We start from the raw sequence: 14,710 nt of genomic DNA, 5'->3' as shown, positions 1-14,710 counted from the left end.
ATTCCATCACAGTTCTCGTTTCAAATTTAGTAAGAAATGAGGGAAATACATTTTGCAAAGAACACATAGTCCCTTCCCCGCTTTCTTTGTCATGCTCCTGCAGCTTGCGCTCAACCTCACTAGGGGCCCCACAAGAAGCCCCTTGGAGAGAGCGAGAGAGTACTGCAGGGTTCAGGAGGGTTTGGATCAGGTGCGATCTTGGCAGACCCAGTGCCAGTTATGCCAAGGTCCCTGGGCCTCTCTGAATGCTGAGACAGGCCTGGCGGGGAACAGCCTGTCTCCTCTGTGTGTTAGTGTTGTTAAAGCAGGTATTTAGATTTATGGAGCTTGTTTGGACTTCATGAAAGTAAACAGGAAGTCACTGCCTGCCTTAATCTCATGATTAACACCTGCATCCTATTTTATATGGTCACCTTTAAGTATTTGCTGGGTAACTATAGAAGCGTTTGCTGGGACGAAGGTGAAGATTTTGTCGGTTATTTCTAGTAAAAGTGAAGCACAGGTTGTGGGCCATAAACAGAAATTCATGGAAGCCCATGACCTGCCCTGACTTTGACTAAAAATATCCTGGGGAAGGAGGTGAGACAGACAGAGTGCTGCTAAGCCTGACAGCTGCTCCAGCCCTGGGTCTCACCCTACCCCAGCTGCTACTCTGGTAGGCTGGGAACCGCTGCTCCAGGCCGGCCACCAGCCAGGTGTTTTGGCAGCTCCTGGGGCTGGCTGCCAGTCAGATCTTATGGCAGTCCTGGGACTGATAACTGTTCCAGCCCAGGCCAAGAAGAAATCATAGAAGTTCCAGAAAGTCACCAAATCCACAAGCCCTGTGATGAAACCCCTCCAGGTCAGCGGTTTTCATTTCCCAGGGTGAAATACTGCTTTCCCGCAAAAGGCGTCATCTCCTGCCCAACAAAGAAGGTGCCCAGACAAGCCATTGTGGAGCACCAGTGGAGAAACAACTTTGCTGATTGATTCCCTCCACCGCCACGAAGAGGAGACCTGCATAAACTCTCATTTCAGGGGCAGGTCATGGGCTTCCATGAATTTCTGTTTATGGCCCACAACTTGTGCTTCACTTTTACGAAAAATAATAGCTGCAGGAGCATGACATCCATTTGCACTCCGAGGGAAGGGAATAAAAACACCTGACCAGCAGGAATTGTATCACTATGCTGCTCGAACTCAGTGGGGAAAAGATTGCTGAGCATAAGCAAGAGATCCCCAGCTTTGAGCAGGAGTTTGCACTCAATGACCTCCTGAGGTCTCTTCCACACCTACAATTCTATGGTTAGCCCCCAGTCCCTAAAGAACATACCCAGCTTGCTTGTTTTAGCAGCTTCTATTGCCTTTCAGAACCTGAGACTGTAATTTGTTTGGGCGTGTATGTTCATTTGCTTTAACCTTGTAGAAAATGCTCTTTTCTTTTCTTAGTTAATAAATCTTAAGTTAGTGTATTATAGGCCTGGCTACAAGCACGGTCTATGGTGCAGGATTTCAGGCGCAGCCGACTGATCCTTTGGGATGGGGACAACTACCAGAGAGGTAGCCATGCTAGTCTGTATCCACAAAAACAATGAGAAGTCCTGTGGCTCCTTATAGACCAACAGATCTATCATATCATAAGCTTTAGTGGGCAAAGACCCACTTCGTCAGATGCATCTAACGAAGTGGGCCTTTGCCCGTAAAAGCTGATGTTACCATAAATCTGTTGGTCTGTAAGGTGCCACAGGACTTCTCACTGTTTGGGGATGGACAGCAACCTGACTAGCATTGTGATTTTGGTGCAAGAGACCATCTATCGCGAAGGCAAGTTAGATAGCTAGACTGGAGTGCCCAAGGGGACTATCTGTGATTCCATACTATGATGCTTGAGGAGTTCACGCTTGTTATTTGGTTGGTGCAACCTCACTGTAGGACTCATCATCAGCTCGGGGTTTGTGGGAATCTGCCCGGAGTTTGGCTCTCAGGGTTGTGAGCCTCTCCAGACAGCCTGACAGGAGGATCTGGTATTTTTCAAGGCAAAGGCCTAGATCTGTTCCCTGACCATGCCCTGTGGAAGACCATATACATGGACTGCCACAGCTGGTTACCACTTGACTGCCACCCTGAAGGACAACAGATCCCAGCATGCAATGCTCCACCCTGGCCACAGCAGCCAGGCAGACCCTGCAACCTACCCAATCTTAACAGAGAGGGAGCCGTGTTAGTCTGTAGCTTCGAGAACAACAAGAAGTCTTGTGGCACCTTATAGACTAACAGATATTTTGGAGCATAAGCTTTCGTGCGCAAAGAGAGCTTTTCTTTGCCCACAAAAGCTTATGCTCCAAAATATCTGTTAGTCTATAAGGTGCCACAAGACTTCTTGTTGTTCTCCAATCACACCAGCAATCCTGACGGCTGCAAATAGTTTGCGTTGCAACAGCTAGGTACAGCTCCCAGGCTGGCAGCAAGCGGCCACACGTGGTCGTCACCCGGGCCACGTTTGGGTGTGTGGCCCAGCATGATTTCAGGAACCACTGGGCTACTCTGGACCACGGAAGAGGAGGTGCGCTGCTTTGTCTCTAGAACTTACGGTGATGAATATGGGCTCATCAAACAGCTCCGCCGGAGACTCAAAGACATTGAAGTAAAAGGTCTGTTAAAAATACACAAAGAGACAAAGTCTGAAACTTGCCCGAAATACGCGCAATGGTCAGCCAAAATCAGTGGCCTGGTTGAGGCTGGTCTTGACGTAAGCTGAGTAAGTTGCAGTAGGAGCCTTCCAGATGCTTTGCTGGTATTCGATACTTCTCAGGGTCTCAGCGCGCTTTCAGACCATCAATAAATTAAGCAGGGAAGGAACCGATCTGAGGCATAAGCAGGTAAACTGAGGCACGGAAAAGGGCAAAGACTGGTCCAAAGTCTTGCACCAGTACAGAGCTCAATGGGCCTGGGACCGCCTGAGCCTCAGGCCCCTGGTCTTGCCTTACGACCGTCCCGCTCAGCAGCAAGAAGGGGCGCAGAGCCAGTTTCAATGTACGCGCGCAAGCAGGGAAGGCTGCCCTCACTCAGCCTCGTCCGAACCACTGATGAATCTAAACAGGCAGCGGAGCTGGATGAAAACGGGCCTCATGTGCAGACAGGGGTGATTGCCAGGACGTGTTTGCCTGCAGATAGCGGGCAGGACTGGTGTGTCTGCACGCCACAGCGAAAGGCAGGCTGTGCGCACACCTCAGCACAGTGCTACCCTCCACAACACAAGGCCCAGGCAGGGGACAGGCAGCAGGGAAAAGGACCGGCAGCAACACATGGCACTGCTAACATGAGCTGTGCAGGTGAGCAGGGGGCTCTACCCTACTCGCCTGAGCTGCCCACACGGCCGCTTCCCCCTGTGCTTGCCGGCCGTGGGGTGCCTGTACCGCCCACGCCGCCCTAGGGGCACATCTACCTTAAAAGTGACTTCTCAGTGGGGGGGGAAGGCAGCGTGGCCTAGTAGATAAGCACCTGAATCAGGCTTTGAGCACCATAGGTGCTCAGAGCCCCATTTCACCCCTGCTTTGTCCTTCCTCTCTACTGAGACCCAAAGCTCTCTGAGGTAGCATCAGAGCCACCAAGCCGTGGGTGGAGGCAGCCGTCAATGCAGGCCACAGCTGGGCTGGTTGGTGTGGGACCAGGCCCAGACTGGAGTAGGGTCAGAGACAGTCTGTGCGAACCACTGGCAATGAAATCGCTTGGCCGGCTGGCAGAGAGACCGGCATCCTTGGGAACCCATACACCTGCCTTGGGATCAGCAGGGCGGGACAATGAATGGCCTGGCGCTATCACAGGCTGGGACCATCTCAACCTCCAGCACCAAGAGCCCCTGATCCAGCCTGGTGCCCCAGATGCTATGTGCTAAGGAGGTGAAAACCATTTCCAGCCTCTCTCCGGCCACACCCGGACAAGCATGTGGGCGTGTTTCCCTGCACCCGACTGCCATGCAGCGACTACCCTTCCAGGAGAACGTTCCCAGCTGTGCTACCACAAGATCCCTCTCTGGAGCACGAAGGAATCAAAGTGATCCCCGAACGCGGTTACACTGCAAACCTCCGCCCAGCACAATGCCGGCTGTTGTACTGCACCACACTGGGCTCTCTGTCAGTGCTTTCCTTAGGATCAGCCCCGCAACAATGAACCTCGTCTCGTCAGCCTCTGCAGGGTTTACACTGTGATTACGGACTACGATTAAGAGCAACTGAGGCATTTCCTGGGGCACCTTCCTAGCTCCAGCTCAGGAGCTGTCAGGGTATGGGTGGGCTTTGTGTTGCTTGTGAATACAGCAGTAAGCATGACAGGACCCCACGGGCAGTGTTACCCCCAACGGAGACACTGAAAAGCCGCCAGGCTCACCTCATCAAAGAAGGGGCCATTTCCTTTGCGGATCCTCGTTCTTCTCGTCTGTCCAGCAGCCGTCACTTTCACCACGGGTTTGATGTTGACGCCGGGGAGCTGCCGGCCCTCTATGAGACGCACCCTGATCTGAAAGCAGGCGGAGGAGGAAAGGGTCGCAGCCCAACAGACCCTGGGGAAAGCTCACATGTAATGCTTGGCTCTTAGCTACCCCAGCCCAGCCCACTGGAATCAGCACTCGAGAGGCCACATCTGGAGTACTGTGTCCAGTTCTGGGCCCCAACCCCAGTACAGAAAGGATGTGGACGCATTGGGAAGGTCCAGTGGAGGGCAACAAAAATGATTAAGGATCTGGAGCATGTGACCTATGAGGAGAGGCAGAGGAATTTGGGCTTGTTTAGTTTGCAGAAGAGAAAAGTGAGGAGTGATTTGATAGAAGCCTCCAGCTTCCCAAAGAGGCTCTAAAGAGGATAGAGAGAGGCTGTTCTCACTAGTGACAGATGGCCCAACAAGGAGCAGTGGTCTCAGGTGCCAGTGGGTAGATGTAGGTTGGATATTAGGAAAATCTGTTTCTCTAGGAGGGTGGTGAAGCACTGGAGTGCGTTGCCTAGGGAAGTGGTAGGATCTCCATCCCTACAGGTTTTAAAGTCCATCCCCCCCGACAAAGCCCTGGCTGGGATGATTTAGTTGGTGTTCATCCTGCTGTGGGCAGGGGGCTGGACTAGATGGTCCCTTCCAGCCCCAGGATTCTATGATTCTATCATGAATGGAGCTGCACCCCCAGAGGCAGACAGGGGTCCAGCCAACAGGCAGCTCTGCCCACAGGAGCTCCTGGGACACATTACCCAGGTGCTCTATCAAAACCAGTCATTAGCCCTGAGCTGCAGCTTTCAGCTCCACGTCCGGCAGGTTTCCCCGGCGCTCGGACCAGTTTAACACATTGCGAGGCAGTGAAGAACTCCAGAGGGTCCCACGCCAGAGGAGGGGAAGCTCCCAAGAAGGTGCAATCGGTGGGATGGCAAAACAGGAGCCACTGGGAGAGACAAATGCCACATACCTGTCACCGCTACTCACCTGGAAGTCCTGCGGCTTGTTTGACAGAGGCTTTTTTGGCGAGCTTTTCCTCCTCTTAATCCCATGGACATGGTGCGAAGGAGGCTTCCGGGGCAACGTGGGCTGCTCCGACCCAGAGGGCCCTGTGGAAGGCTCCGTCTCTTCCCCTGTTACTATCTGGTCTTCGGTGTCCTCCTCCCCAGCTGTATCTGCAAGGCAGAGCAGTGACAGATTGGTCGGGGTGGGCACAGACCTGGGAACCAAGCCAAGAGATCAGAGCTGAGCCCACAGAGACAGGCTGGGGCAGTTTCGGGGGGTTAACTTTGGATAGGAGAAGGGGCCGAGTGGCAAGGGTCAACTGGTCCAGGCCCAATGAGGCTGTCCCCAATATCCTGACCTCAGACAGCCCTCCAGTGCTGGGCCAGGCCCTCCAATCAGTCTCAGCTCAATTGGGTGAGCACAGCTTCCCTACCAGCCATCACTGTGGCACACGGCAGGGCTCTCACGTGTGTTTTGGTTGCCTCTGAGTGTGGCCACCAATTCTTGCTGGCAGCTGCACGGACACAACCGTCTCTGCTGCTCCTCCCTCCTGCAGCACCACCCATGCTCTGCAGGCCGCAACAGCCACAGAAAAGCTGCCGGTGGCTGCATTTGAGGAATGGCATCTTGGGTACAGCCTGGAGATTCTCCACACCTGCTGCAGCTCATCTCTAACCCTGGGACCTGCAAGGCAGGTGCAGCCTCGCTCTTCTGCCAGCCTGGCAGGGAGGTTCTTTAATTTACTAGCCCAGGCAAGCAGCCATTGGGAACTCTCCTAAAGCCAGTGCCTGGCAGCTGATTTTTTTACAGCAGCTGCAGTACAGATCTCAGCAAGGACTGACACCCAGTGGGACAGACGTGTTGGGACAGGGTGTTGGGACAGACGTGACCCACACTCAAAGAGTGCCCGGGTTTTCTCCTCCACTTCCAGCTAACCTCTCCAGGGATGTGGCTTTCCCCAAAGCCGCGCGTTTGGGGTGGGGGGTACAGATTTGGTGTAGTAGCATCCTTCAGTCTACGTAGACTATGGATTGCGCCCTTCGTAGTTCCATTTGGGATCATCATTTGCAGCGTCGGCTGTGACTGTGAAGGCCCACACGAGAGTGACAGTCCTTGCTGCATCTGTTGCATGTGTAATGGATGTCTGGCAGGTCCTTGCTGAGCTTTCTGTGGGCTCGCTTCTCCTCTGCTTGCTGTCTGATCCTCATCTCACCCTTCTGAAGGCCCTTGTGTAGTTCCTGCCTCCGCCTGCTGCGGTCATCTGCCAGCTCCTCTCAGCTGTCCAGCTCAATGTCTACCTCCCTGAGGTCCCTCTTGCAAACATCTTTGTAGCGCAACTGGGGGCGTCCGGGAGGTCTTTTGCCAGAGGCTAGCTCGGCATACAGGATGTCTTTTGGGATCCTTCCATCATTCAGCCTGTGGCCGTGGCCAAGCCAGCGGAGCCGACGCTGCCTGAGGAGGGTGTGCATGGTTGGGATTCCGGCTTGCTCGAGGACGGCAGTGTTGGTCACTGTGTCCTTCCATGATATTCCAAGGATGTGCCTGAGGCAGCGCAAGTGGAAGACGTTCAGCCTCTTTTCCTGGCAGGCGTACAGGGTCCAAGACTCGCTGCTGTAAAGGAGGGTGCTGAGGATGCAGGCTCTGTAGATTTGCACTTTGGTGTGAGTGTACAACTTGATCTTATTCCACGCTCTGAGTCTGGACAGAGTTGTGGCTGCTTTTCCGATCCTCCTATTTAGCTCAGTGTCCAGTGACAGGGTGTCAGTGATGGTGGACCCAAGGTAAACGAACTCGTGGACGACCTCTAACATATAACGTACCTCTATCAGCTACCACTCATTCACACCTGAGGTGCCTTTCTCATAGGGTTTGTCTAAATTGCCATGTAAGTGCCAGATTACTAGAAATTAAATTAGCAGGCCGTGTGTGTATGGACCTAGCTATGGAGCATCCATACTCATCTTCCCAGGAACAGAGCAGGAAGCAGATCCTAAATTACCCAGGGGAACAAACTGATGAGAAGTGGCCAGACTGGTGTTGGCAGGGTCAGATTACCACCCCTCAGCCAGTGCAGCCCACGCGCAAGTGGAAAGAGCCAGCAGCCCTGGGACCCAGCGTGCAGAGCTGTGGCCCCAGGCGCCAGACAGCCCACTGCCATGACAGAGGAGCGGCTGGCCTACATGCCAGCGAGTGGCCCTGCAGCAAGGGGGCTCAGTTAGGTGGTAGGAACAGCATCTAACACTGGCGGGAGATGATCAATCCCTGGAACCAGCTTCCAAGGCAGACGGAGGAGTTGCTATAAACAGGCTGGACAAAGCCCTGTCGAGGCGGGTCTAGCTTCACTTGGTCCTGCCTCGGCGCAGGGGCTGAGGGGGCGTAGCTAGGACAGGAAAACTGGGTGGGCTTTGACTTCAGGGCGGCGGGGACAGGACCTCCCTCCCGCTGGCCCTGACCACTCAGCAGGCACCATGGGGCAGAGGGAGGCCCTGCTGAAGCTTGAGCTCTGCCCCTCTGCTGCCGGTACCATGCGCTGCTCCCCAAGTCAATGGCCCCAGCACAGCCCTGCCTGGGACAACTCACCCCCTCACAGGCCACGGCCCTCCCCTGCCAGCACCCCACGCTGAGCTGCACTCTCTGGCCCAGGCAGTTGGCGGGGCTCGTGGGGGCAGGGGCTAATGTCGGGGGATGGAGACTATGGCAGTAGCATGTGGCTGGACGGGCACCAAGCCGGGGTTGGGAGTCCCAGCCTGTGGAGTCAGGGGCTCTGGCCCCGGTTTGGCAGGGCCTGGATGCTCAGTGGGACGGTGGCGGTCCCTCAGGCAGAGCTCTCCCATCCATAGGATGCGGTGAGGCAGCTGCCCCAGGCGCCGTGCTTTTGGGGACCCTGCCGTAGCCACTCCAGCTGTCCGATGGATGTCGGGGGAGGATTGCCTGGGCCAGGCGTTGCATGTAGCATGAGCTGCAGCAGGGAAGCTACCATCCCCCCAACACTCACCACGTGGGAGGCAGGAATGGCGGCCTGCTCTGCTACTCCCCCAGCCCGCTCCCCTCCAGCACCCTCCCAGCCTGCTCCGCTCCGCTCTGCTCTGCCACCCTCCCAGCCTGCTCCACTCTGGCACCCTCCCAGCCCGCTCCACTCTGCTCTGCCACCCTCCCAGCCCACTCCCCTCCAGCACCCTCCCAGCCTGCTCCGCTCCGCTCTGCTCTGCCACCCTCCCAGCCCGCTCCGCTCTGCTCTGCTCTGCCACCCTCCCAGCCCACTCCGCTCCACTCTGCTCTGCCACCCTCCCAGCCCGCTCCCCTCCAGCACCCTCCCAGCCTGCTCCGCTCCGCTCCGCTCTGCCACCCTCCCAGCCCGCTCCGCTCTGCTCTGCTACTCTCCCAGCCCGATCCCCTCCAGCACCCTCCCAGCCTGCTCCGCTCCGCTCCGCTCTGCCACCCTCCCAGCCTGCTCCGCTCTGCTCTGCTCTGCCACCCTCCCAGCCCACTCCGCTCTGCCACCCACCCAGCCCGCTCCACTCTGCTCTGCCACCCTCCCAGCCCGCTCCACTCTGCTCTGGTACTCTTCCAGCCCGCTCCCCTCCAGCACCCTCCCAGCCTGCTCCGCTCTGCTCTGCCACCCTCCCAGCCTGCTCCACTCTAGCACCCTCCCAGCCCGCTCCACTCTGCTCTGCCACCCTCCCAGCCCACTCCCCTCCAGCACCCTCCCAGCCTGCTCCGCTCTGCTCTGCTCTGCCACCCTCCCAGCCTGCTCCACTCTGGCACCCTCTCAGCCCGCTCCACTCTGCTCTGCCACCCTCCCAGCCTGCTCCCCTCCAGCACCCTCCCAGCCTGCTCCACTCTGGCACCCTCCCAGCCCGCTCCACTCTGCCACCCTCCCAGCCTGCTCCACTCTGCCACCCTCCCAGCTCGCTCCACTCTGCTCTGCCACCCTCCCAGCCCACTCCACTCTGCTCTGCCACCCTCCCAGCCCGCTCCGCTCCACTCTGCTCTGCCACCCTCCCAGCCCGCTCCGCTCTGCTCTGCCACCCTCCCAGCCCGCTCCGCTCTCCTCTGCCACCCTCCCAGCCTGCTCAGCTCTGCTCTGCCACCCTCCCAGCCTGCTCCGCTCCACTCTGCTCTGCCACCCTCCCAGCCCGCTCCACTCTGCTCTGCCACCCTCCCAGCCCACTCCGCTCCACTCTGCTCTGCCACCCTCCCAGCCTGCTCCGCTCTGCTCTGCTCTGCTCTGCCACCCTCCCAGCCCGCTCCGCTCTGCTCTGCTCTGCCACCCTCCCAGCCTGCTCCACTCTGGCACCCTCCCAGCCCGCTCCACTCTGCTCTGCCACCCTCCCAGCCCACTCCCCTCCAGCACCCTCCCAGCCTACTCCGCTCTGCTCTGCTCTGCCACCCTCCCAGCCTGCTCCACTCTGGCACCCTCCCAGCCTGCTCCACTCTGGCACCCTCCCAGCCCGCTCCACTCTGCTCTGCCACCCTCCCAGCCTGCTCCACTCTGCTCTGCCACCCTCCCAGCCCACTCCCCTCCAGCACCCTCCCAGCCTGCTCCGCTCTGCTCTGCTCTGCCACCCTCCCAGCCTGCTCCACTCTGGCACCCTCCCAGCCCGCTCCACTCTGCTCTGCCACCCTCCCAGCCCACTCCCCTCCAGCACCCTCCCAGCCTGCTCCGCTCTGCTCTGCTCTGCCACCCTCCCAGCCCACTCCGCTCCACTCTGCTCTGCCACCCTCCCAGCCCACTCCACTCTGCTCTGCTACTCTCCCAGCCCGATCCCCTCCAGCACCCTCCCAGCCTGCTCCGCTCCACCACCCTTCCAGCCCATTCCACTCTGCTCTGATACTCTCCCAGCCCACTCCCCTCTAGCACCCTCCCAGCCTGCTCCACTCCGCCCTGCCACCCTCCCAGCCCGCTCCACTCCTCTCGGCAGCCCTCCCAGCCCACTCCGCTCTGCTCTGACACCCTCCCAGCCTGCTCTGCTCCGCTCCCCCACCCTCCCAGCCCATGCCCCACTTCTCTGAGGTGGGCCAGGAGGGCAACAGAGTGGACCAGGCTGCTGCTCCCACTGCCCATGCAGTGAGTGGGGTGCGGGAAGCAACTCTCTGCTGCTGCTACCACCACCACACGCAACCCCCAGCCCCATTGCTGCAGGAGGGGAAAAAGGGAGGGGCAGAGCCAGAACAGGGGAGAGGCGGGGCTGGGGCACTGGGCCCCGTGCCTGAGACATTGGTGAGGAGTTGCCTTGTGCCCCACCCCCACCTCAGAACACCCCTGCACCCAGGCCCACCCAGGGTGACACCCATGCTTCCATGCTGAGATTTCTAGGGTTCCATACAACTTGTGCAGGGTTCAAAGTGGGGGGTCAGATCCAGCCCCATCCCTCTGCTCAACACTTCTGGAAACCCAAAGGGTCATTTGTCATTTGGGTTCCACTGGCCCCCAGGTGTGCAGCAGGCCTCCGGGTCCTGCTCTGGGGGTTCACGGTGCAGGCCAAAGAGCCCCCACAGCAAACGTAGCAGAGTGCAGCCAAGCAATGCAACGGCGTCGCCTTACCAGTGATGCTGTCAAGCTCCGCTGTGGCCGGCGTGGGCTCGGGCGGGGGAGGCAGTGGGAACTGAGGAGCAGCCCCGGGGGGAGGAATGTAGGAAACCTGCAGGATGAGGAAGGCCTGGAGAACAGAAAAGGATCATTAGAGAGGTGGTAGAATCTCCATCCCTGGAGGTTTTTAAGCCCCGGCTGGACAAGTTCCTGGCTGGGGTGACTTAGTTGGGGTTGATCCTGTCTGAAGCAGGGGGCTGCACTAGATGACCCCGTGAGGTCCCTTCCAGCCCTGGGATTCTATGATTTTGTGAAAGGCTCATACACAACCCTGCCAAACAGGTCGTAACAGAACAAGTGCCAGTGGCTTGAAGTGCACTGTTGGATATGGATCATTCCAGCCTGAAAAGTATCAGGGGGCAGCCGAGTTAGTCTGTATCTTCAAAAACAACAGGAAGTCCTGTGGCACCTTATAGACTAACAGGTATTTTGGAGCATCAACTTTCATGGGCAAAGACCCACTTCATCAGACGCATGAGTGTGGGGGAAGGGTTCAGAGGAGGATTTAAAGAGGGAGTCTCAGTCAAGTCTCAGTCTGGGTCAAGGGGAGGGCCAGAGCTGACAAGGTCTATTCAGTCAGGGTGGATGTGGCCCATTATCGGCAGTAATGTAGAGTCGTGAATGTCAAGAGAGGAGAAATCAAGATGGTTCAGTCGGGGGTATGTGGCCCATCATCAGTGGAGGTGTGAACATCAAGAGCAGAGAAACTGCTTTTGTAATGAGCCAGCCACTCCCAGTCTCTGTTCAATCCTTGGTTGATGGAGCCAAATTTGCAAAAGAATTGCAGCTCAGAAATTTCTCTTTGGAGTTTATTTCTGATTTCTTTTTTTGTTGCAGGACGGCTACTTTTAAATCTGTTACTGAGTGTCCAGGGAGATTGACATGTTCTCCTACAGGTTTGTGTATGTTACCGTTCCTGATGTCTGATTCATGTCCATTTATTCTTTCATGTGGAGAAAATTCCAGAGTTAAATTCTTCCCTGTCTTATCAGGTACTGTGAGTGCAACGTGCCTGCTCTGCCATCCCTTATCTCAAGAGCTGGGCTGCCCCGTAGCCCACACACACCTGCATTGCAAATAAACAGGTCAGCATGGTCTCAGAAGGGTAGTCGTGTTAGTCTGTATATTCGCAAAACAAAGCAAGCAGTCCTGTAGCATCTTAAAGACTAAACAGTTTTATTTATTAGAGACCCTTTGGGTCTTGCCCACAAAAGCTCATTACCTCATAAATTGTCCAGATCTGAGGAAGTGGGTCTGTCCCATGAAAGCTCATCGCCTAATGAATTATTTTGTCAGACTTTAAAGTGCTACAGGACTGGCTTTTGTGTTGTGAAAATACAGACTTATGCTGCTACCTCTCTGAGTCGGCAACGTGATCACAATGCCTTTCTCTAGCACTCTTCATCAGTAGATCCCAAAGCAATTTACACAGGGGGGTCAGTATAATCTGCCTCATTTGATAAAAGGGAAACAGGCAGAAAGAGGGGATATGAGTTGCCCACCACCACCCAGTAGGCCATGGACAGAAGCCGTATCTCTAGCATGCCAAGGCAGTACAGCAGGGAGAGGACTCAGAAGTGATCCAGTGGCTGGAAGCTGAAGCCAGACAAATTCAGAGAGGAAATCAGGAACAACTTTTTAACAAGGAGAGAAATTGACGAGTGGATCAGTTTCTCTGGGGTCACAGTTGATTCTCCATCACTGACAGTTTGAAAACCAAAATTAGACGCGTTCCCAGATGTGTGATGCAGGAGCTCACACCATATGATCAGAAAACATGGCCAGTTATGATGCAACAGGTGAAAGTGACGGCACTGTACTCGAAAGGGTTTCTGCCTTCCGTGCTCCTGAAAAATGATTATTTGTACTGCACAGAAAACTCTCAATTCTGCCCTGGCTAAATGGCCATAATCCCACGCCCCCTTGCTTCCCCGCATGCATGCATCTGACAAAGTGGGTCTTTGCCCATGACAGGCAGGGAAAGGAGTGCACCAAATGACCGGTTAGTCATGCATCAAATGACCGGTTAGTCTATAAGGTGACACAGGACTTCTCGTTGTTTTTCCAGTTGTTCAAGAAATAACGGCGGCTGAGTGGGCAATTTGAAGGTGTGCTGGTGATTAAATAATCTGCCACTAGAGGGCAGCTCTAGACCATTTCATGTCTCTCTCAACACGGGAAGAGCTGAAGAATTAAGCAACGTCCTTGGACATGGAGAGGGAAGACAGGCTGGAGGAACACAGATGGACAAGGAACAGGGCCGTGGCCTACTGGTGCACGGTGTCATGGCATCAGAGACATGGGTTCTGTTCCCAGTGCTGCTGGCAGTGACTGTAAGGCACGCTGGGCAGCTGAGATTCCCTGCACTGTAGTCACATCATCTGCAGAACAGGGAAAAGGTTTCTGAAGGTGCTCAGATACCTTCTGATGAGAAAACTAAAGCCACGTTCCCCCGATCCAAACACAGCCACATGACAAATTAACGATCAAAAAGGGGCCAATATTCTTATTTATTTGTGGATTTTTTCATGGATTCCAAGGCCAGAAAGAACCACTGTGATCCTATAGTCTGAGCTCTGGCATCACACAGCTGGGAAAGCATCTAATTTTGGTTTTAAAGTTGTCAGTGATGGAGAATCAACTGTGACCCTGGGGAAACTGATCCACTCGTCAATTTCTCTCCTCCTTAAAAAGTTACACCTTATTTCCTGCCTGAATTTGTCTGGCTTCAACTTCCAGCCACTGGATCATCTCATACCTTCCTGCAGAGCCCATAATTAAATCTTGGTTCCCCCATCAAGTACATATAGTCGGTATTCAAGTCACCCTTCTTTTCGCCATGCTGAACAGATGGAGCTCTTCCAGCCCGTCATGAGAAAGCAGGTTTTCTAACCCCTTCCTCATTCCCTTTTCTCCAACATGTCTCCAGTTTGTCAGCAACCTCCTGGAAGAACCAGACAGGGAACTCCAGCAGCAGTCAGGGCAACAACTGATACAGAGTGGAAGTAACCCTCTAGGATTCTACTGAAGAGTCCTGTTTACGCATCCAAAGATCACGCTGGCCCTTTGGCATTCCCCTGGGAGCTTATAATCCACTATGCCCCCAAACCCTTCTCAGAGTCCCTCCTTGCCAGGCTAGAATCCGCCGTCCTGTAAGTGGGACCTACATCCTTTGTTCCACTTCCATTCAGCCATGTTCAAGCATCTACTGTTGGCTTGTCGCCAGCTTATCAGTCTGCACCATTCTGCATTAGTGACCCCGCTCCTGCATTATTTGCCGTTCACAACATTTTTGCATCATCTGCAAACTTTACCAGTTTCCACGTTTTCTTCCAGGTCACAGGTAAAATTGTTCAACAGCAACAGCCAAGTACCGATCCCTGCAGGACTCCACTGGAACCCAATGGCGACTGGTGTGGCGGTTTCAGGTGGGCGCTAGCCACATGCCCCTGCCCTGCCCCTCCCAACCCAGGGCCCACTCCCTCCCCATCCATGCTCTGGCCACGCCCCTCTCCCTCCTCCCCATGCCCTGCCTCTGTCCCCCGTCCTCTTCCTGTGGAACAGCCACAAGAGTGACAGTGAGTGGGGGCAGTCCTCCCTCCCTCCCTCCCCCTGCAGCAGTCCAGCACTGCTCCAGAAGAAGACAGCAGGGGAGAGGTGCTG

At 55.7% G+C, this 14,710-nt stretch overlaps 1 protein-coding gene across 7 annotated transcripts in view; it reads right to left on the bottom strand.

The window, feature by feature from the left end:
* Positions 1 to 14,710, bottom strand: part of DYSF (dysferlin) — a 304,879-nt gene that overhangs the window by 225,052 nt on the left and 65,117 nt on the right. For all 7 annotated transcript variants that reach the window (XM_074992197.1, XM_074992191.1, XM_074992196.1 and 4 more), the window contains exons 5-8: positions 11,003 to 11,117; positions 5,440 to 5,627; positions 4,366 to 4,494; positions 2,570 to 2,632 (exon numbers count right to left, since the gene is read on the bottom strand). In XM_074992197.1, the coding sequence (XP_074848298.1) occupies positions 2,570 to 2,632; positions 4,366 to 4,494; positions 5,440 to 5,627; positions 11,003 to 11,117 (495 nt within the window). The remainder of the gene's footprint in view (positions 1 to 2,569; positions 2,633 to 4,365; positions 4,495 to 5,439; positions 5,628 to 11,002; positions 11,118 to 14,710) is intronic.

This window comes from Carettochelys insculpta, chromosome 4 (genome assembly GCF_033958435.1).
Source record: "Carettochelys insculpta isolate YL-2023 chromosome 4, ASM3395843v1, whole genome shotgun sequence".
Lineage (NCBI taxonomy): Eukaryota > Metazoa > Chordata > Testudines > Carettochelyidae > Carettochelys > Carettochelys insculpta.
Note: the sequence above shows the minus strand (reverse complement) of the source record. Positions and strands in the feature narration are given on the sequence as shown.